Source organism: Staurois parvus, unplaced genomic scaffold (genome assembly GCF_062004578.1).
Source record: "Staurois parvus isolate SC_StPar_1 unplaced genomic scaffold, SC_StPar_1.0 ptg000078l, whole genome shotgun sequence".
NCBI classification, from domain to species: Eukaryota; Metazoa; Chordata; class Amphibia; order Anura; family Ranidae; genus Staurois; species Staurois parvus.
In genome coordinates, this window is record NW_028317874.1 from 8432855 (window position 1) to 8457426 (window position 24572).

The 24572-nt window shown below is 42.0% G+C and overlaps 1 protein-coding gene across 1 annotated transcript in view; it reads right to left on the reverse strand.

Moving 5' to 3' along the window:
• LOC149469251 (mast cell carboxypeptidase A-like) overlaps window positions 1-24572 on the reverse strand; it is a 40841-nt gene that overhangs the window by 14347 nt on the left and 1922 nt on the right. Inside the window, exons 3-7 of the mRNA XM_089669531.1 lie at window positions 10546-10670; window positions 10250-10346; window positions 10067-10168; window positions 8861-8962; window positions 1954-2064 (exon numbers count right to left, since the gene is read on the reverse strand). Coding sequence (XP_089525657.1) covers window positions 1954-2064; window positions 8861-8962; window positions 10067-10168; window positions 10250-10346; window positions 10546-10670 — 537 coding nt within the window. The remainder of the gene's footprint in view (window positions 1-1953; window positions 2065-8860; window positions 8963-10066; window positions 10169-10249; window positions 10347-10545; window positions 10671-24572) is intronic.

The following is a 24572-nucleotide window of genomic DNA, read 5'->3' on the forward strand; positions in this document are numbered from 1 at the left end:
AGGATTGAACCCTGAGGTGTGTCTATTACATAGTACAGATCTACCAGTAAATAGATATAAAGACTCCGGTGTATGGTATTACTTGAATGCGGCTAAAGGTCTGATTCCTAGGTTTTGGCATAGACCAGAGATACCGAGAGAGGAGGACTGGGTAGAAAGAACAAATCAGATATGTAAGATGGAGAAATTATACTACATGCAAGTAGACAAGATGGGGTTATTTTTTAAGAAGTGGAGAAAATGGGAAGATTTTGTAGCAAGATCTACGAAGTAATATCTTAGGAGGAAGTTCTTGTATATTTATTAAGGGAAAAGTCATTAGAAGTATGCAGAGTGGGAGGGTTTATTAATTGGGAAAATGGAGACATTGTAGGGGGGGGGTGGGTTTTTTGGGTGGGGGTTCGGGGGGTGGTAGAGGGAAGAAACTAGGGGTTGTAAAGTAATTATAGGGTTTTGGAAAATGATCTTTTTGTATATGAAACTGATGAAGAAATGTGTATATTATTCTGAAAATAAATAAATATTTAAATTAAAAAAAAAAAAAAAAAAAAAAAAGAGAGGGACCAAGTACCTGACACTTCCAGAATTTTTTTGCATATAGAAGATTTTGCAGCCAACATAGCTTTTTAAAGTGTTAGTTAACCTTTAATGACTTTTGCCAAAAACATCCCTATGAATCCTCAGTAGATGCAGTGCTCTGTTTTGTAAATGAATGCTCATTTTTTAAGCTGATTATTGCACTGCCCACTCTCTCTGTCCTGCAGATAACAGGACATAGTGAACGTTGGATGCACAACCCCAGAAACTCATGAATGGGTACATCTTTGTTCCCTACCCATTCATGTGTAATCTGCTCTCTTTCTGGTGAGTGAAAAAGAGCAGGCTGCACATGTGTGGATAGGGAACAAGCCGAGTTTCTGTTCATGAGTTTGCAGGACCATGCATTCAACACTCGGTGCATCATCTGCCATCTGCAGGACAGCATAAAAATGTGTACCACCCTGCTATAAATGTTTGATTAAGGATGTTGAAGCCAACACAAGATGGCAGTGTCCTACATGTAGCCTGTCATGCTCTCTACCACCCTCTGTCTCTTTACCGTGTCAATCACATCCCACTCTTCCACCGATTGGATTGCTTGATCCATCCAGGTATCAAAGTCATCTTCTCCTGAGGGTGTGGGAACTTTCCCCAAGAAGAACTGTAGTTTGCGATACCCGTAATTGGTGGACCCTACTGAGTTCTTGAGAAGCCCTGTAACTAGTTTGCCAAAGTCAGCCACTAGCAGAGAAAAGGATTCCTCTGAGGATGTCACTGGCTTTGAGGTGCTGACTTCTGGGTCCAGCATGGTGCTTCCTGAGTTCCCCGGAACAGAGTTTGATTCATCTGGGTGAATTAGTATAGCACTGACATCTGCGGTCAGTTGGAAACTGTCTATCTGCAGAACATCAGGAACTCCCTTCTTTCACTCAGTTAGGGCATACGTATGATTTGAGCTAAGGTCTACCCTCACATCCAGCACAGATATTTTGCCTGAGGCAGCCCATGCTTGACGGATTTGGTCCTCGGCCCAGTCACTGCCAGGGCCACTGATCACTACACACAACTCCACCTGCCTGTTTTCTTCACCGCACCACTCAATCGCAGCTGCAGGGTCCATGCTGGCATTGTCTTTAAGAGTTGATTGCAAAGTATTGGAAATTATCCCGGGCGAGCCCCCACATGTAGCGATACCCCCGAAGGGGTCCAGAGTAACAGGGAGCATGAAAATACAAATGTACTGAGGACTCTCTAGTGTACAGGGATGTTTTTGGCAAAAGTCATTAATGGTGAACTAAGCCTTTAGTACAGCAAAGACTGGTGGAACAGGCTATGGGCTGGCCTTTTTCTAAACTATTTTATCTAGTAACAAAGTCTCGTTAAGGACCTATGACACCAAAGCAAAATACTTACACTTGTCCAGGTAAAGATATAGCCGTCAATATTAAATACAGGCAAAACATGGAATATGAGATTATCCAAGAGCTTAGTCATAGATTTATCTTTTCCATATGTATGAATTGCCTATTGGGAAATGAAACATAAAGCGTGTTATTATGTAATATGTAAGGGTTGTATCAGGTTATATAACAAAGAGCTAAGTCTCAGAAAACCATGATAATATACACCATAACAAAAAGAATAACACAAATCATTCTGGGGATTTTGTTAATCTCTATTTTGCTTCATTCTCGTGACAAGCTTCTATACACATATTTTTGTCTTTTTGTAGATCACATCTGTCAAGTTAATGGGTAGCTATTGCTGGCCTGAACACATGCTTCAAATAGCTTCAATACTCCTGTGTAACCGACTCAGGAGATGCATGCAATAAAATGAAAGTCAGAGAAAAGTCAGAATTTTAGCAGTTCAGGGACTCAGAAAATGTTGAACTTAAAGAATCAAAATAATAGCTAGGCAACTAGTATTTTTAGAAAGAAAGATCAGCAGAAGAGCCTTAATAGCCTTAATTATCTCATGATTTGTTTCCTTCAAAAGAGTAAGGTACCATTGCTTATAGCTTGTAACAGGGTGTTAGTCTTGCTTTGTGTAATTCTAATGAGATTTTTGTTTCAGTTCTCACTTTCTACCACTATATGTCCCCATGTGTCCTTAGTTCCTTAACTGAAATTGTTTTTGCCAGGGAAAACCCAGGCATGGCACCAGTGTGTCCTCTGCCGTGGACTCCAGGCATCATCTTAAAGCAGCCTGGACACTGAGTTCTCCCGAGTTTAGGGCAGTATTCTTAGATGGATGCTTTTTAAATCTTTGCTGGGTAAGCCTGGGAGCTCTGTAGTGTGCAGAGAGTAGGTAGGGATCTAGGTAGGGGTCTTTTCAATTGGAAAGGGGCTGCATCTGGTGATTATGGTTATGTTCAGTGAAGTTGTTGTTATTTATCACATGTGAAGGAAACACAGTTCACAATTATGGAGTGGTGTCTCCTTATTTTATTTTTCTTATTTAGACTTTATTTGATTTATGTCAGCAGTGGTGGTGGAACCCACTGAGTGTATATTGAAATAGCGGTGTCATCCACTGGGTTATACAAACTATATTAGCCTGATTTAGCGCTTTATATCAATAGTGGTAATATTCACATTTATAATCCACTTTGGGTAATGTAAAAGACACAGCGCAACATTTATTTTATATTTCATGGATAGAGACCTGCTTTTGAGGAAGAGCTAGGCTAAGCATAGGGACAGGTTCCTCTGCAGAAGGAACAGTCTAGGGCAGCTTTTCTCAATCTTTTTACCCTGGATTAACCTTCAAAATTATTTTGAGGTTTCAGGGAACCCCTGCTAAGAATTATTACATGGACATTTTACGGTAAAATAACATGGTCAGTAAACTGTTGAAAAATTTAAATAAACAAATACAAAATATGGCATACCTATAATATTTGATAACTAGAGCAGATTAATTTCCCTTGCTCTCTATGTCAATCATGAAAATGAATATTGCTACCTGAAAACAAAACACAGACTGTAAAAACTATATTCTCACCTTACATTTGTGGTTAGTGTAGAAAAGCCTCTTTACATTGATGGTTAGTGGAAAAAAAATCCTTTCATCTGTAATCAATCTAGAGTTGGCCCCTTACATTGCATGTTAGTGGTAAGTAGCCCTTTTATTTTGTTAGAATTGTAGGTGGGAGATCAATCTGTCGTTCACTACTCAAGGAACTCCTAGCAAACTCTAAGGGAAACCTATAGTGGAACCTTGATTGAGAAATCCTGGTATAGGGACATCTGCGGCACTCCCTGCTTGTGAAGAGTGATGGGAAAGAAGGCATTTTGCTGCATGAAATCAGCATACCAGTCTGGCATTAGCATGAATGCTGGAAGAGAGCAGCATCACTCTCACAGTCATCAGCTACATGCAAATCTGCTGTATATGCCTACAGCACTACTGAAACTGTCTTATGTTTGATGTTTTAAGGGAAAACTTGTGTCACTTGGTCCCTTTTGCACCATAGCTACATGTAAGGCCCAGCAAAAAGCTAAACTTGTATATTTTTGTAAAATTCTTGAATTTTTTTTTTTAAATGGTTAACATAAGTACCTGCAGATATTTATTTCTGTATTTCCCTGCCTAACAGGAAGAAGGAGAAACAGCATTGTGAACTGTTCATTTGTGTCTGAGACAGGTCGATGACAAAAAAACTCCTAACATTAATCAAAATGTTTTGCTTAGCTACAGAGGAGAAAAAATGTAAAATTGTATCATACTTATCTGTAATTTTCCTTTCCTGGCACCAATTGGTGACCCCAGCTGACAAGTAGGCTCTTTGAACTAACTTTGGACAGCATAAGGTGATTGTGCGGTGACTCCTTTCACCCTTGTTGGTTCTCAAGGAGCTAAGAATAGCTATTCTGAATACCTAATGGCTCTGTCATTTGAAAGTGTGTTCCCATTGATCTACAGTATATGCATTAAGAATTTTCAAAAGCAGTCTTATTGTGGGTTGGGCAAAATGTACACAAATATTAACAGGCCCAAGACACAAGACAACAGCAAAACTGGGAACTGTCTGCAGCACAAAGAGTCTGCTCAAGGGGTCTTATAACTAAAGTTAGCTTCAGATTAGGCCAAATATCCTCCTAGTAGGATGTAGATGAAGCGAGGATAAAAGCCAAGATGGCAGCCTTGAAGATCTGAGAAACCATTGTCTGAGGCAAAAAACTGAAGAAGCACTTATAGATGTAAGAGAGTGTGTCTTGGCAGGAAATGATAGAACCTGAATCATGAGGTTGCAGGATGGTCTGTTTAAATTACCTCAAGATGGTGGAACTAGAACCTTGAGCATTGTTACAGGGTCCATCCTGGCAAACAAAGAGGAAAAAGCCTGTCTGAAAGAAAGAGAGGCTGAGAAATAGACTCTCACAGCCTGAGCCATCTACAATAGCAGGGAATTTCCTTTGCGCAAGCCAGAGGCTGACCAAGGTATAGGATAATGATGTCTTGGTTGGAGTGACAGGTAAAATCTAACTTAAACAAGAGGAAGAACTGGCCCTCAAAACTGCCTTACCTTATGCAAAACTGGGAGGGTTCCTTACCAGATAAGGCCACTAGTTCAGATACATGCCACACCAAAGCAAATCATACACTCTCTATGGGTGAGAGTAGATAGAGGAAATCCTATGGTGGGTTTAAAAGCCATCTGGAACACAGACTGAACCATATCCTACATGGGAGACCCCCCCCCCCCAAGACCTGAATGCTCTCCCAGGCCCAGCACCAGTAGAGGATTCATCCTAAGGAGAAACTCCTTGCATGTCCAATGATAGACTTACAAAAAGCATACCTTCCAGCTTTAGCATTAAGCCATTTATAGACTCAGTGATGCCCTTGTCCCCCATGCTGTTAAAGGTAGCAACAGTGAAGCTGGATGGTGAATTTGGTCTTTGGGGGCAGAAGCACCTGATCCAGTAAAGTCTATTAAAAAATACCTGGCATACCATATCTGCTTGGTTTAAATTGACAAAGTGAACAATATTGGAATGTCATCCATCTCAAACCTGTAAGACAAATAGGGAAATGCATAAATCAGGGAGTAGTGATCCCACAGAGTCACCAGAGCATCCTCTGCTTCCACCAGAAGACTACTGTGCCTGAGGTGAACCTGTCCCGATTTGTTGCTGAACTTGGAGGCCAGGAAGTAAGCCTCTGGAGTTGCTTACTTGTGACACATATCCTGGAATACCTTCAGGAGTGGGAACCAAGCCTCTGGGTTCAGGTGCCGCCACCTGAGGAAGTTTGTGTATGTCTGGAATTCACATAGCTAACAAGGCTGGAACGGGAATTTGTGCCAAGGACAGGATCCAATTTATCTCTCTTGCTGCAGCAAACATCTGGATCCACCTAACAATTAATGTATGCCATAGCCATGACATTGTCTGCTTCAATATAAATGAATAACTTTCTATTAAGAAGGTGTAATGCTTCGGGGACAGTCAAATATTGCCCAAAACCTCTGAATGTTGTTTGTAAAACAGGACTCCTTTGACTGCCAAGTTCCCTGTAATAAGGTTGTTCATGTCTTCTCCCCAGACATGCTGACTGGCAATCTTTTGTGGGATTCCTTAAACAATAAAGAGGAAATATTCCCAGAACTGGATCCCTGAGCCTCAGCAATAGGTAAACCATCTGTCCAAAGACTCAGTCGACTCTTCCCACAAAGAAAGAATGTTACTTTGTAAAGGTTGGGGTGAAAACTAGGTCGAAGGAATTGCCTCAAAAAGCGCTACTCACAAAACTAGGATTCTCACACAAAAGTGGAGAGACGCATGGCTCCTGTACCAGAGACCTCAAATCTGATACCACAGTAGATAAAGTTTTCCTTACAGAAGAAACACTCTGTCCTGAGCTGTGTGCAGGACCAACAAGATATTCAGAGAACAATGAGTCAGTTCTAGTGACTATCTCTAATGGAGTTGATGGAGTTTATGCCAACTATCATCTAAGTATCCCACAATGGTAACGTTTCAGGAGCGCAATAGTGTTACTACTGGGTCCAGTATCCTGAGGAATACCTGAAAGCAGAAAAGAGGCCAAGCGGCAGGCCCATGAACTGGTAATGCATGGGCCCCATAGCAAGAAGTGGGAATCGCTGATGTAATGGGAATATGGGAACATGTAGGTAATCATCTCAGATGCCCACAACAGCCAGAAAATCTTGCAGGAGAAAGGAGGCAAAGCCAAATTTAGTATATTTATATGCACCCTATATATTAACCCATCCATTCAGAACTTTGAGATACATAATGAAAGAATGTCTGCTGTGGGCTTTGGAACAGTGAAAAGAAGATGGGGGACTGAAAATCGAGGAGGGGCAGGGAGCGAAATTCCAGCCTGTAGACCTGTCATACAACTTCCTGCTGCCCATACATCTGCAAAAGTTCAAAAGGGCATCTCACTCCAAAAGGTGTACCTTCATATAGGAGGATTAGTCTGAGGATGTGGTAAACTTGATTGCCAGGATTTGTAGGTGGACAAAGAGCCAATCTTGACGAGGAGTTTAGAAGTAGAAAAACAAAAAAATTACATTTTCTAACAATTAGAAATGGAGAAGACCTTGCAATCTGTTTTATAGCTTTCTTACACTGAGGAATCAAGAGTGTTCTCACCTTCAGTTTCATCTTTGATGCTGATGTCTTGAGCTGTTCTGAAGAGGCACTGTCCCCAAAGACAAAACAGCCTACTTCTTCTGTCAGAGGTAATACTCTAGAAAGTTTCTTTATTTACCTAGAGCCCTTTGGATGGAAACTCACCTTCTCCCTGCTGTGGGAGACTCTTTCCAGTTGATAGAAATGGTGTTATAAAGTACCTTGAGTTATTTGCAATATCTTATTTATAGTAAAGTTAGCACTGAGAAGCTTCAATAGGGCTACTGACACTGACACAATCTAACCCTGTGTTTTCCTGATCTGGAGTTAGATGTGATACTATTGTACCACAAGATCCCTACGTGTGAGAGTCATAGTCTTGAGGAGAATCCTGGCAGAAATGATCACATCACCTGGCATGGGGCAGAAACTACTCCCTGCTCTTAGTTTCTATGACTCTGGCTACCTCTCAGGCAGTCCTGGCACACACTTCCAGGCACAATAACAATTATTTTATAGCTGTGAATAGCCAGAAGGAAAGCTTCAGTGGCAGCATTCTCTAAAAAGAGATCTGGGGTGTCCATAAAGCTAGGATTTTTTATTTTGGGCTGGACTCTTCCTCTACAGTGAATTTTTGTCAGTAGAGTGTGCTTGGATTTTATCCAAGAGAGCCCTGCTAGCACCTGAATGCACTCATTTAGTAGCAAAATACTGGCCTCATATGATGACCCTTACCTAAAGGAACTGTGTGGATTTTATTATGCAGTCAGCTCATGGTGCTGGGCAGCAGCAGTACTGACAAGAGGCAAATATGATAATGCAGCATAGAAGCATGACTAAGGGCATTGATTCATAGACTGTACCTGGTAACAGCAAATGGCCCTTAATTCAGAGTTTGCAGCTACAGACATGCAAATCTTAGCCGTTGGACGTCATATCTATAAAGCTGCTGTTTTTTTTAAACATTTTCTCCACGTGTCTACCTGCTCCCTGTCTCTTGGCCAATCTGCTCAGTTTTCCCATTTCCAAGATGGTTTGCTGGGCAATGTTTTACCCAAACCCAAGATGGCCTCTGGTTGTTTTTTTGCTAAAAAACCAAGATGGCCACCAGGTGATATCAATCGACTGCAAATGGTCAGAATAATGTTTCATTCCATATAGTCACTTTTGGTTTTCCTTCCCTAATGTCTGTTGGAATGCATCCATGTCCAATCAGAGAGAAAACACAGCACATAACTTCTGAGGATGTTAACAGACCAACCCCAAACAGACAGAAAACATACTTGTTGATAATGCAGCCCCACAGCTCTATGAATCATTCACTTCTTGGGGAGTAGGCTGGGAAAACTTCAGACAAGGAGAACTATTTAGAGGAAGATATCTTTGACTGCAATGTTATATGTGGGATTGAAACTCACAGATTTCTACCTCAAAAGATCCAGAGAAAGGTCCCCTGCATTATTGAAAAATGTTGGACTTGGTGTCAGGAAATGGGCTACAGGAAAAGCTGGAACATAAGGTTTTTTCCTCCTCACACTGTTTGTGAGTTCCATCAAAGACTGGCTGAACGGAATTTCAAACCCCTTTGCAGATAAGTATTTCAGCTTTGTATATAATTGTTTGCTGGAATTATGCTTTAAATTAACTGAATACATTTTACTGCTTTTCTAAAATTTTTGATGAAAATAAAATACACAAAAATAAATTGTTACCTCATTCACAAACCACTGGCAGAAAGCTGGAGAAATCCATTCTCTGGCATGAATGCCACATTCCAAAAACACAGCCTTTTTGCCTGACTTTGGGTTTCCAATCTTAAAAAAATAAACAGGATGTTAGATAGTTTTACTTTGTTCCCTTGTAGCTATTACTACCATTTAAAATGTTAACACTAGAATAGAAATTCGCGTGTAGTAGCTCTTGTAATAACTTTTCAAATAATGGAAAAGAGTTATTCCACAGCCGTTCTCCTTAAAATGATAGCGTGACAGTAGTCTTATATTATAATTCAATGGTTATTCATGCCGAATAACCAGGTCTTCATGGAACTGAAGACCAATGCAGCATCACAGGAAAAAAAAATATTTTATACACAGAATGCCCTCATCAGATTTCCAAAACTACACAAATTGTTTGGTTATTAGAATTGTGTTCTCCAAGGAACACTTTTCTTTGAAGGTCTGTATTTATCCTTGAACTTGCTTTCCTCCACAGTACAAAAAATGCTTCTTTTACTAACCTGGAGTTCAGAAGCTCCATGTGGCCCTTTGGCACTTACAGTATTTTGGGGACCTCAGGGTCAAGATAATTTTTTTTACTGTGCTAGATATAAAATATTTATTTTAAAAATCTATATGTACATTATCCTCCCATGACACTAGATCTAACAAGTACTGTATGTTTTTCATAGAGAGATAACACAGCAGAAGCTTGACTTCAGATTCTCTCTCTGTTTGAAGTGCCATAGTTTCCTGTCTGAGCAATGCAGGCAGGTTTGTAAAGGAAAGTGGAGCACTCTGACATTTAAAAAATTAAGCATTTTTCTGGTAAGGTAGCAAAAGTTAGTCTGGTAAGCATATGAAAATATATACCTGCTGTTTTGATATGCAAATCTTTTCATGTAGTCTTTCATATTGGTCTGAAAATATATTGTAAAATACCATACATTCCTTTTAAATGTGAATACTTTAGCAAACATAATGATGCAAGTATTCTATATTAGGGATTAGGTTGGCATTTCCTGCTGCCCAGGATTTGCACAAACTTTGGGTGTTCACCGTTTTGCAAACGGCCAAACTAAATAGAATGTTTACCCTAGAGTTGAACCCAAGTAGAATTGCTCATCACTATTCTATATTCAGGTTTTTCAATCAACATGTCTTATCCTGAAGACCAAATAATGTGACAGAAACTTTTACCTTCAAAACGTGCATGGGGTGTCCTTCAACCGTGTTTCCAATTGTAACCAAGGAGGCCAAATTTGGGTATTTTATTGAAATGGAATAAGCCCACATAGCAATCTAATGAAATGGGTAAATCCTTCATGAATCTTCTGACTGAGCCTTTTCGAAAGAATATAGAAACATTTATTTGTTACTCACCTCCTTCCATTGACGGTACCTTGGCATACCCTTCTGATATTTACCTTGTTTTCTAAACTGGTTGTCAACAGCTTCTTGTAAGTTATGGATAATGACCCTGGTATAGAAAAACAACATCACAATGTGAACCAATCTGAAATGTACAAACTTCACATCTAATGCATGAGTAGTGGCACATTTGTGTATTAACACAATAATAAAAGACTGTCTTATATTTCTAATATATGCAAAGGGACATAAACAATGCACACATTCTTGCTATCCTATATTAAGCAAAAGTATAATAAAACACTTACTTGTACTGAATTCCTTCCCTGTTTAATAGATCCACAATGGTTTCTGAGTGTTCTGCATTGGTGTGGAAGTACACACTGGATTTTGGCGTAATATGATGAGCTGATTGAGGTTTCCAAAAATCAAGCTGCAAAAGTTATAAATGTCAGGAAATACAGACAGAGGTACATTTTCTGCATAATTACTATTAGTAAACCTACTGACGTAATTACATCTATTTTCACTTTTCTTTATTGAAGTGATCTGCAGGTCTTTGTATCATTTGTACGAATATTATTATTCCTACGTCCTGCTTTCTTTAATACATGTTCACATAGAAAAACTTTTTTTTAAATATTCTAAAGAGAAGCAGTGCTATGTTATTTGAGACAGATTTTCTACAAGATTGTGGTTTGAGTGTTTTAAAGTGGAACTTCACTCTCTCCATCAACACTATTTTAAATCCTTATGCTGTTAGCATTAGCAAATAGATAGGAAAGTATATCATATTTACTTTTTTAAACTTTTTTCTTAACATTTCTTCAGTTACTTCCTGGTAAAAAAATGTATTGTACTAGAAACATTAAAGGCTAAGTTTACCCTCTTTTCTTTTCTAAATTCCAGCCTTCTATGTACCAATAATATATCTATGTACCAATGTACCAATAATGTATCTATGTACCAATGTACCAATAATGTATCTATGTACCAATGAACCAATAATATATCTATGTACCAATGAACCAATAATGTATCTATGTACCAATGTACCAATAATGTATCTATGTACCAATGAACCAATAATGTATCTATGTACCAATGAACCAATAATGTATCTATGTTGCTGAAAATAAAAAGCTTTCTCTATATTCAAGAGCAGGTATTACCTCTGCCCCCAGTATGTCCTATAGAAAACTCCTCTATTACTTTCTGGTATTCGTCCTTAGGATAACCTCAATAACCATCTAATATCGTGCTATAGCTGAAACAGGGCAACAGAACCATTTTGGGAGGGCATTCATGGACATCCTCCGAGAACCCTACCCCTTGCGCACCCCTTGGTACACATCAGATGCGCTCTGTGATGGCTGTGTCCTTTGGAGCCCCACAGCTGGATTTAGATTGGGATAAAGGGCCAATCGCAGCGCCCTTTACCATGTGATCAACTGTGTTCAATCACAACTGATCACATGTAAACAGGCTTGCCGGTTATCAACTGTCTTTTCCTCATACGCTGTGTCTGTGTGAGGAAAAGAGAGCTGATAACTGGGAAGGCTGTCAGTACATGGTTTACACTGATAATCCTGGCACTGACCATCAGTGCCTTGATTATCAGTCGAGCCCCATCAGTGCCAATCAGTGCAGCATATCAGTGCCCATCAGTGCCTCCTATCAGTGATACCTAATCAGTTTCCATCAGTGCCCATCAGTACTGCCCAACAGTGCTGCCTCATCAGTGCAGCCTCAACAGTACCCATCAGTGACCATCAGTGCAGCCTCATCAGTGGCCATCAATGCAGCCTCATCAATGAACATTAGTGCAGGCTCATCAATGAGCATCAGTGCAGCCTTATCAGTGCCCACCAGTGCAGCCTATCAGTGCCCATCAGTGCAATCTCATCAGCGCACATCAGTGAAGAAGAAAATTTACTTATTTGCAAAGTGTTATAAAAGAAACTAAGAAAAAGGTTTTTTTCTCAACATTTTCATTCTTTTTTAATTTGTTTAGTAAAAATAAAAAAACCATGTGGTGATTAAATACCTCCAAAAAAGCTCTATCTGCCTCAAAAAAGGTTACAAATTTCATATGGCACACAATTGTCATTCAAAGTGCAACAGCACTGAAAACAGAAAATTGGCCTGGACAGGAATGGGGTGAAAGTGCCCAGCATCGAAGTGGTCAACACACACTCTGCACCTGCCCTCCCCCTCTAGGTGATTGTTCCCACTCGCCTCTGTAGTTTCATGCTTCTCTAGTATAGGCAATGTCAGTGAGCACTGTTCTCACTGTGGTGTCCGTTTATGAACCAGCGGTAAATGATCGCTGCTCAATTCTCCTGAATTCTCAGAGAACACAGTTCTCTTGTGAATGCCGTTTATGAAGCGGTGTAGAGCAGTTCTCCAAACGAAGGGAGAACAGTCTACAAACGCTGGAAAACGGCTGATTTTACTATAATCTTGCGAGATTACAGTAAAAGATCAGTTTACTAAACCGAGGTAAATAATCTCTGCTTAGTTTTCGGTCCCTCCGATTCTCCAGCTCTAGGCTGGAGAATCTGGAGGGAGAACACAGATCTCCAGTGAAGGGCTAAACATGTTCTCCGCTGATCTCCTGAGTGTCATAAACTGTGAATGACCAGAGAATAGCTGCGATCCTCTGAATCACAGCTATTCTCTGTGTCATAAACGGACACCTAAATATGGAGCGGAGCTGTAGTATTGAAAACAGGAGAAGTGTGTCCTGGAAGTCTGTAAAGCTCACCATACACGACACAATCTATTTGCACAACCTCTTTTAGATCTACCATCAACTATGTAGTGCAAGTGCCTGCCTGATTGGATACAGTAATTGGATAGACAGGTGTGTCCTTCTATTGTATCGTTTTGGTAAATCTAAGGGAGATTGTACAGAGATTGTACAATCAGATTGCATAGTGTATGACCATTTTTATACACCTAAAATTAACTAGTTGAGCTTTTGGTGCCATTATTGTTAATGGCATTCCAAAAGTGGAAGCAAACGTGCTTTTTTTCTGAGTGCAAATGTGCACAACCGATGCTCAGTAAAAAATGTGCAAACTGCAACATGCCAAAATGCCCCATGGGCTATTTTGATGTCTTTGTCTATGTGTGTTTCAGGAAAAACACACCAAAACATTGTGCTCCCACTATGCTGTGTAAATGGGGCCTGAAAGTGAAATTGGTGTTTTTACTCCCCATCCTTGAGCTGACGCTGGATTACAAAAACATTGACAACTCAATGTCTGCCTCCCATGTACTTGTATAAATGCAAAATGATTGTACAATCTCTGTACAATTTCCTGTAGATTTGCAGTCTACAGAAGTAAAACTCACCCAATTCTGTGGTGCATTAAGGCAATGTATGATATGATATGAAGTTTCCTGGAGGGTCACATGATGCAACAGGAAGTGATGGGTTCACAATGCAATTTAAAAAAATGTTGAACTGAGAGGTGTAGATTCAAAGCTGCCATGGACTAGGTAAGTGAGAGATAAGCACATTGGAATGACTTGGGTAGATAAGACATTAGAAAAGGACGAAAAGTGAAATACTGCCTGAAAACGAAGCCGTTAAGGGCTCTTGCACACAGTACTGATGAACATCCGATATTACTGGCAGAAAGTTCCTGCGTTAAAATGTAAGGATGAGCTGTATAGTACATGGGAATATGCACGTAAATGTATGTACACTAGGGCCATCTTTAAAGTGATTCTAAAGGTTGTTTTTTTTTATAACAAACATGTCTATACTTACCTGCTGTGTCCAGTGGTTTTTCACAGATCCTCCTCTTCTCAGGTCCCCAGCCGGAACTCCTGGCCCCTCCCTCCTATTGGGTGCCCCCACAGCAAGCAGGTTGTATCCATTTACACATGGAGCTGCGGTTCGGCCCTGCCCCCTCTCTCATCTCATTGGCTCACTGGCTGTGATTGACAATGGGTCCCGCTTGCAATGAGAAGAGGGAGTCCCGGGATAGCCAAGACTCCAGCTTACATCGCTGGATCAAGAGGAGGCTTAGGTGAGTATTAGGGGGCTCAGGAGGATGCTGCACAGAGAAGGTTTTTTACCTTCCTGCATAAAATGTATGAAGGTAAAAAACTTTGAGCCTTTAGAACCACTTCAAGGAGGGGCAAAAAGGGAAGCTGCCCTGGACCCAGTGATTGTTATAGGGCCTAAAGTAGCTGCCCCTTACTTGCCAACTGTCCTGGTTTACATTCCATTGTCCCTTGAAGTCTTAGTCCCCTGCTGTGTCCCGATATCTCAGTGCAAAGTGCTGTCACTTATGCTGCCCAGCTTTGCCCTATTGCCATGTACAGATGACTGGTGCAAACTGTGTCAGCATTCACATGTAAATAACTGGCATTCACATGTAAATAGTGGCAGGCCTGCAGCATTCATATGTAAATAGCAGCACCATTCATATGTAAATAACTGCAGCATTCATATCTATATTATGTCCCCTGAGGATCCAGCCACCATCACCTCTTCTGAATGCTGCCCACTGGGGAGGTAAACAAGGGCATTCTTTAAAGTCCTGCCTGCAACTGTGGTCACCGAGCCTGTTCTGCAACGGTAAAAGCAAAGTGTGGGGGTTAGGGGTGGTGATGCAGAGGTGGGCAGAAAAGGAACTACAGTTTGAGGTGCACAGGTGAGCAAGGAGGGGATGTACAGAGGTAAGGAAGAGGGGGGTTGCAGAGATGAGCAGAGGAGGCATGTAGAGAGGATAGGGGAGGTTTGGGGTGCAGAGGTTAGCATGGAAATTTAGGATGCAAAGGTGTACTGACGGCATGGATAAAGATGTACAACAGGCATGGACAGCCCATCCATTTTAATGGGCTGCTCTATGCACTAGAAAGGTGGGAAAAAAAGTCCCTTACTCTCTTTCAAAATCACAGCTAGTCACACAGTGAATTATGGTGCATGTGAAAACGCGTACATCAGCAGATGTGTGAGGGTGTCAATAACAATTATTGACACTGCTGTGTATCTGCTAAAGGACAGCACGATTCTGTTGTGTCAGGAAACAAATGTGAACATAGGCTAAATATCTTAATTACTTTGGTGGTCAGTGTAAGTCCCTCTTTACATTGGTGGTCACTGTGAATGCTCCTATTACATTAGTGGCCAGTGTGAATCCCCTTTACATTTGTGGCCAGTGTAGAAACTTCTCTTTATATTGGTAGTCATTGGCAGCAGAAAATCCTAACTTGCACTTTTGGTCAATGTTGAATTCTCTCTTACAATGGCGGTCCATGTAGAAGCCCCCCTTTAAATTGGTGGTCAGTGTAAATTCCCCCTGACATGGGTGGCCAGTGTATAAATGTATTGGTGGTTGGTGTAAAATTCCCCATTACATTGGTTGCCAGTGTAAATTCTTCATTACATTGGTGGTTAGCGCAAATTCCCCATTACATTGGTAACCAGTGTAAATTTCCCTTTACATTGGTGGTAAGTGCAGAATTGTCCTTACACTGGGGGTCAGTGTAAATCCCCCCTTACATTGGTCATCAGTGTAAATCACCTCTTACATTGGTGATCAGGACAGAAATGTCACCTCACATCCCCATCCAGCACTCCCACTGATCCCATCCACTCCAATCATTGCCACTGATCCCTCCCCTCCAAGCACTGCTATTGATATCATCCCCCACCAGTTCTGTCACTCATCCCATCCCCCCAGCACAGCCACTTATCCCATCCAACACCACTGCCACTTATCCCATCAACCCCCAGCACTGCTGCTGGTCACACCCTCCCCTCAGCACTGCCACTGATCCCAGGAGTCCTAGGATCCCTAGGAGTTTTCTGTCTTGGTGGGTTCCCTCACCTTCCCTTCTTCTTTTTTGTGATTATCTCCACTTTAACTTGCAATTACGTGGTCATGCAGCACTGTACCCAAATTAACTTTATATCATTTTTTTCACACACATAAAGCTTTTTTTTGGTGGTTTTTGATCACCACTGGGTTTTTTATTTTTTATCATATAAACAAAAAGAAGACTGAAAATGTTGAACCCCCCCCCTCACAAATCCAATAAAAAAACTAAAAATGTGTTCTGCTACATGTCTTTGGTAAATAAAAATCACAATAAGTGTATATTAATTGGTTTGCTAAAAGTTTTAATGTCTACAAACTATGGGATATATACTGGAATTGTTATTTTTTTTTCTATTTGTAATGGTGGTGTTCAATGACTTATAGTAGGGTTGTGATAGTGCAGAAGGCAATCTGACACTAACTGACACTTTGTGGGAATTCATTAACTGCCACTGACATTTCTAGTGACACTAATGTGATCAGTGCTAATACTATTCACTGTCACTGTACTGATGACACTGGCTGGGAAGGGCTTAACATCTAGGGGCAATCAAAGGGTTAACGGTGTGCTTGTATACAACAAGCTGCTGCCCATCTGCGACAGATATCCATGTCTGAAAGTGCAGTGCAACAGAAAGCTCTTGTCAGCTCCAACACATGTGAATGAATGAATATAGCCGTCACCCACAATAGGTCCTGAGATACTTTATTTGCTTGAGGGATGACAACATACATTCATACTCATGCCTATGAATAAGACCTACTGGGGGTCTATCCACATGAGCATGGGGGACTGTATGTTGTATTCCCTCAAGTGAAATATCATAAGAGCAGGGCCGTCTTTAACCACTTCAAGTCCGGACACTTTTACCCTCTTCCTGTCCAGGCCAATTTTCAGCTTTCAGCGCTATCACACTTTGAATGACAATTGCGCAGTCATGCAACACTGGACCATATGAATTTTTTAGCATTTTTTTGAGACAGATAAAACTTTATTTTGGTGGTATTTATTCACCACTGGGATTTATAAATTAAATGTCAAAAAATTTAGAAAAAAAGTTTTTGCAAATAAATAATTTCATCATAAATCTTGGCCAAAATTTATTCAGTTATCATTTTAGTAAAAAAAAACCCACATTTTTTAAAAAAAATTTTTACATTTTTATTTTTTAAAATATTACTTATGTTTTTTTTTTTACATACTGTCACCCTAGAAGTACAGTGTCACCATGCAGTCATTGAGACACTGAGATCATGGTGACACTGTACTACTTGTGGGGGGTGATGAAGATTTTTTTTTTTTTACACTGATTGTTTTTACACCCATAAAGGCTGTAAACGCAATCAATTCTCCTTCTCTCTGGCTGCATTCTTACAGCCATTGAGAAATACTGTGTGAGCTGTGATTGGTCACATCTTGTCACATGGTTCAAGGCTATTGTGATTAGCCTTGTACCATGTGACTTCTGTGATCATTCACAGATTTCACACATAGAAAGCAATGATGTCAGAAGTGACATCTTGCTTACTACTCTGCATGTGATCAATGATTGGCCAATCAGTAATCACATGATCGGGACCTCGTACAGAGGTCTCGTCCGACGATCAGTGTTCCACTGTGTCCGGAGGACACACGGGCACCGGATCGCGGTGCTGCGCGTTCCCAGGGAGTGTGCACAAGCAGGGAGCGGGGAGGCCGTTTATAAACAGTGATCAGTGTTCCACTGTGTCCGGAGGACACAGCGGGCACCGGATCGCGGTGCTGCGCGTTCCCAGGGAGCGTGCACAAGCAGGGAGCGGGGAGGCCGTTTATAAACAGCCACCCACCCCTGCACTGCCACCATTCGGCCATTTATATACAACAGCCGGATGGGAGGTGGTTAAGGAGGGGCAAAAGGGGCAGCTGCCCAGGGCCCAGTCATTGTTGTGGAGCCCAAAGCAGCTGTCCCATACTTGCCAACTGTACTGGTTTACATTCCCTTGTTCCTGGAAATCTTTGTCCTAGGCTGTGTCCGATATCTCATTGTGAAGTGCTGTCACTTAAGCTGTCCAGCTGTCTTATTGCCATGTACAGATGACTCACTTGTGCAGGCCATGTCAGCATTCACATATAAATAAGGGCAACATTCATATGGCATTCATATGTATATTATACCCCCCCAAGGCTCCAGCCACCAACACCTCTGCTGCTGGTCAGTGTAAATTCCCCCTTACATTGGTGGCCAGTATAGAAATGTATTGCTTGTTGGTGTAAAATCCCCCATTACATTGGATGTCAGTGTAAATTCTTCATTACATTGGTGGTCAGTGCAAATTCCCCATTACATTGGGCATCAGTTTTAATCCCCCCCCAGCAATGATGGTTGGTGTAGAAAAGTCACCTTCCATCCCCACTCAGCACTGCCACTGATCTCATCCACCCCAAGCACTGCCATTGATCCCTTCCCCCCAAGCACTGCCACTGATTCCATCCACCCATCAGCACTGTCAGAGTTTTCTGTCAATTGATGGGTCCCCTAACCTTCTCAGTCTATGGTGTGCAGGCAGCGAGGAGATGATGTGCTCTAACCTTCAGCAACCAATCAGGGAGATGTAATTAAGTGCTGTAACCAATCAGTGAGTGGTAATGATGTGCAGTATCCTCTAGCAACCAGTTGGTGAGTGGTATTGATGTGCAGTAACCTCTAACAACCAATCAGTGAGTGGTAATAATGTTCAGTAACCTCTAGCAACCAATCAGCAAGCAGAAATCGTGCTGTAACCTCAATCAATCAGTCAGTGAGCAATAATGATGTGCTGTAACCTCCGAAAATCAATTGCAATTGCTGCCTGGCCTGCTGGAGTAAATTGATTTTGAGTTTAGCTGCTATTGATTGTATGTTTCAGAGCAGGTGGAGAGCAAATTTCATGGGGGGACCCAAGAAAATGTTTGCCCAGGGTCCAATCAATAATAAAGATGGCCCTGCGTAAGAGTTACAGTGGGTGCCGGCTATATTCATTCATTAACTGTGTGCCAAGCAATATGTAACATATTTAGTATATGCTGCTTTTACTAAGCAATGTGCCTGCTGTCTGTAGAGAGCTCTGTGTTGTTTGTCAACACAGAGCTCTGTTCTGTTATACGCTCAGCTGATCAGCAGGTCCCAGCCATAAAGCAATAGTCCACTGATTATCTTGTGCTGTAGTGAATTATAGCACAGACAGGGTGGCATGTGAGACAGCACGCCCCCTACCCGGAAATGCTAGATCATATATATATATATACAGGTATGTGATCCAACAGATAGCGTCTGCCCTGTAGCAGTAAAGCTACAGAAGGTGGTCTGCAAGTGGTTCTAAAGGTTTGAGTTTATTTTACTTTAAAGCAGTTTCAGCATGAAAGTAAAAGCCCTTCTGCAAGCAGCCCCCTTCCAGCCCCCTAATACTTACCTGACCCAGATCTCAATCCAGTCATGCACACAAGATCAGCGGCTCTCCTGGCTCTCTCTCCTCATTGGGCAGAGAGGAAGCAAAGGGAGCCATTGGCTCCTGCTACTGTCAATCACAGTTAGTGAGGAGGGAGTGGATGGAGGGTCTGAGCTGTGCTCTGTGTGTCTATGGACACACAGAACTGGCTTGGGAGCAAGCGTGCATTAATGCCCACAGAGCAAGCGGGTTGCTATGGCAGCACTTGGCAGTGGGGAGGGGCCCGAAGCACTGGCAGGGGAACTGAGAATATGAAGGTCAGGGCTGCTCTGTGTTGCTTTGGTAAGTGTTGCTGGGAAATCTTTTGCTTCTTTGTGATGTGCATTGCCCTTCCATGTGCACCTCACTGCTAAGGCTGGTTGTAGGTTGGGATGGTTGCCATCTTTTGTGTAGTTGGCTAATTTGGATGCAGGGATGCACTTGATGCCTTTTGCTGTCATTTTGGTATAGCTGGGTATCATGTGCGTTCCTGTACCTTTAAGGAGGGATTGGCTCCTCCAGGCACACCTGTCCTTAACCTATCCATTGATATATGTGCTCCTACTATAGAGGCTCTGGAAATTTTAGAGTTAGGTCCACAGTATACAGAGGACCCTTGACGTGGGACTGTGGCTTACACATGTATTTGCAAATGTGTGCAAACAAAACCCTCTGTTTTTAATGCAGACTGTTAGACAGGGCCAAATTGGTTGTTTTGCAGGCTGGCTGGTACGTGTTGCTGGGAAATCTTTTGTTCATTTGCGGTCTGTGCATAAGCAGGAACATATAACTTTGTTATTTATTTATTTTTTTTACCATTAGAGTCACTTTAAATCCCATCCCATGTGACTATCTACAGTGGCTAGGGGGCAGCTACAGCATAAGTGATTGACAGATTAAACGTCTTCTCTGCCAGCTCCATGTAATACTCTTCAGCAGCTTGCAGGGTGGCTCCAGCTGTCAATCTGAAGACACTCCCCCTCCTTTTGTCCAAACATCATAAATATACTACGTATATTTATACTCCACTGTAAAATGTACTATGTACACATTTAATAGCTTTCCCACCACACAATAGCAGAAATACTGCTACATGGCGGCAGGGGTGCTCAAAATCACGTATATATACGTGATTTTGCAGTTCCGGGTAGGGGGCGCGTCCTGCCTGTGCCGCCATTTGCAGCCTCAGCTGTCAATCACCAGCTCTCGCCTGGTGATTACTTGCCGCCATCCGGTGATCGCCGTGTATTACCGACAGAGGAGAGAACTGTATGTAAACAATACAGATCTCTCCCCGCTCAGCTCCTGCACACTGCTTTGTATGGCTCTGCATTGCAGAGCCATACAAAGCAGTGTGCTTACAGTGGAAAGCACACACACAGCACATAGTGAAACAGAACATAGCACAAGGTTAACCCTTTGATCGCCCTAGATATTAACCCCTTCCTGCCCAGTATAGTGTCAGTGCTTTTTAGTAGTACTGATTACTGAATTGCTGTCACTGGGTACTGTATGTCAGTGACACCAACTTATTTCCCCCCAGCATCAGAATGCCCGCCGCAGCCCCGCTATAAGTCTTTGATCGCCGCCATTACTAGTGAAAAAAAAAAATCCAGTATATATACCGCCATTTGTAAACACTATAACTTTCACGCAAACCAAGTAGTTTACGCATATTGGAATTTTTTTTAGCAAAGACATGTAGCGGAATACATTTTGCCCTAAATTTATGATGAGATTTGATTTTTTAAATTTTTTTACTGAACATGTATTATAGCAAAAAGTCAAAAATATAGTTTTTTTCTCAAAATTGTCGGTCAGTTTTTGTTTAGAGTGCAAAAAATAAATAATGCACAGGCAATCAAATGCCACTGAAAGAAAACTCAATTTGTGGGGAAAAAAGGATGTAAATTTCATTTGGGTGCAGCGTTGCATGACCACAATTGTCAGTTAAAGTAACGCAACACTGTAATGCAAAAAATAGCCTGGTCAGGAAGGGGGGGTAAATCCTTTGGAGGGCAAGTGGCTAATTAAAAATAAAATAGTGTTTTTTAACGTAATATCATTACATTACAGTGCCAATTTGCTTGTGCAGCAATGGAGTAAGTAGGCAAACATTGGCTGTGACTTCTACAGGTAGCATCATAGGTTGCTTGCATGCTACACCCATATATCTCACAGTGTGGTTCGGAAGGATGGTGTATAAAAAGCTGTAAAAAAGGTATTGTACAATAATTTTACAAACTGATCTGTTTCCAACTGTTTACAGTCTCCTGATTTTATTATACATAGACAAAAGGGTGTTAAAAAGGTTTAGATACATTTTAGGAGATGTTTTTTGATTGATAGATTAGGGATATAGCCAGGGGCGGACTTACAATTCATGGGGCCCGCCGGGCAATAGGGGATCATGGGGCCCCTGTGTCCTTGCCCAAACTCAAAAAAGCCTATGAAAAAGATACCAGGGGCATCTCATGGGGCCCCCTACTGACCCCGGGCCCTTGGGCAGTGCCCGAGTTTCCAAATGGTCAGTCCGCCCCTGGTTATAGCACCATCATTCCTCTTTAGTCTTCTTTACCAAACCTGAGCATATGAAGCTAAATAGCAAACTATATAGAACACATATAGTTGATCCAGGGAATATCCTCTCGGGGGATCAGGAAGGAATTTTGTTCCCTGCAGGAGCAAATTGGATCATGCTTTGCTGTTTTTTTTTCCTTCCTCTGGATCAACTGTGGGTGTAGGATTATAATTTTTTTTTAATGGATGAACTGGATGCACTTTTGTCTTTTTTCAGCCAGACTAACTATGTAACTATGAAATAGGGTACAGAAAGGAAAGCATTAGCACACAATAACCCCCTCAACACTTTGCTCCCTTGACCTCACTACCACCGAAGAGGTCACTAAGATTTTCTTCGAAGCCCGCCTCACCACCTGCCCCCTGGACCCTGTCTCCTCACAACTCCTGCAGTCCCCCTCCTCTTCCATCATATGCTCCTTCACTCACATCTTCAATCTTTCCCTCTCCACCGGTACCTTCCCCTCCCCTCTAAAGCACGCGCACATCACTCCCATACTTAAGAAACCCTTCCTGGACCCCACTGACCTGAACAACTTAAGACCCATCTCCCTACTGCCATTTACCTCTAAACTCCTAGAACGCTTAGTCTACAATCGCCTGAGCTCCCATCTCACCGACAACAACCTTCTCGACCCCCTACAGTTCGGCTTCCGCCCCCTACACTCCACCGAAACTGCCCTACTCAAACTCACCAATGACCTACTAACCGCCAAAACCAATGGCCACTATACTATACTCCTACTACTTGACCTCTCTACGGCTTTTGATACGGTTGATCACCCCCTCCTCAAAAAACTGCACTCTCTTGGCCTCAGAGACTCCGCTCTCTCCTGGTTCCCCTCCTATCTATCGCAGAGCTCCTTTAGTGTTACCTATAACGCTGCCTCCTCCTCCTCTTCACTCCCTCTCTCTGTAGGGGTCCCTCAAGGTTCTGTCCTTGGACCCCTCCTCTTCTCCATCTACACCTCCTCCCTTGGCCAATTGATAAACTCCCACGGCTTCAACTACCATCTCTATGCCGACGACACACAAATCTATCTCTCTACCCCTCACCTCACCCCCTCAGTCTCTAATCGCATCACCAGCCTACTAAGGGACATATCGGACTGGATGTCACTCCACTTCCTCAAACTCAATCTTTCCAAAACTGAGCTCCTAGTATTCCACCCAGCCCATGCCCCCCCCCCGAATTCTCCATCAAGATCAACAACACTATCATCAGTCCCACCCCTCACGCCATGGTACTAGGTGTAATCCTAGACTCCAATCTGTCCTTTCAGCCCCAGGTCCAATCGCTGACAAACTCATGTAGACTTCACCTCCGCAACATCTCCAAGATACGACCGTTCCTAACCTCGGAAACCACTAAGCAACTTATTCACTACCTTATTATATCTCGCCTTGACTACTTTAACTCCCACCTCATTGGCCTACCTCATCGCAGGCTATCCCCTCTTCAATCTATCTTGAATGCTGCTGCCAGACTCATCCACCTTACTAACCATTCTGTATCTGCCACCCCACTCTGCCAATCCCTCCACTGGCTTCTAATTGCCCAATGGATAAAATTCAAAACACTAACACTGACATACAAAGCTGTTCATAACACTGCCCCTAATTACATCACCGACCTTGTCTCTAAATACCACCCAAACCATACTCTCCGCTCCTCGCAAGACCTCCTACTCTCTAGCTCCCTTGTCTCCTCCTCCCATGCCCGTCTCCAGGATTTCTCAAGGGCTTCACCCATCCTCTGGAACTCCGCCTACTCTGCTCACTTTTAGGTGCGCTCTGAAAACCCATCTCTTCAGGGAAGCCTACCCCGACCCCAGATAATACTGGAATCCTCTACTCTTCCTACCACTCCATCCCCCACAGCTAATTACCTCTTGTACCACTATCCCCTCCCTCCTAGATTGTAAGCTCCAAGGAGCAGGGCCCTCTAATCCCTCTTGTAATGTTACTGTATTGTCTCCCTCCATAATGTAAAGCACTGAGCAAACTGTCGGCGCTATATAAGGCCTGTATAATACTAATAATAATTAATACTGAGCTATTAATTCAAAGAACATACTGTATAATTTAAATAAAATGCAAGTAGAGTGTAACATAAACCGTATTTTTCATTTTCAAGCAGAACATAAAGCAAACATCTAAATAAATATATTAAAATCATATATAGGCACAGTTTTACTTGCCAAAGAATGTGTATTTCTGTCCATCCAGTTCTGAGATTTACACATCTCTGGTACACAGCACAGTCTTGTCTGTCAGGCAAACAATCTGATTTTTTCACTGTTGCAGTAAAGTTAAAATTACAGGTCCTTTTCGCCCCACAGTCTGCGACTGGATGTTGAAAAATGAAGCTGCAAGTTAATGGACTCATCGCTATGCCCTCTCCTTCTACCAGCATTTTTCATCCCGTGCAGTACAACTGCTTATCTCCCTGTGCTGCTTCTTCCTCA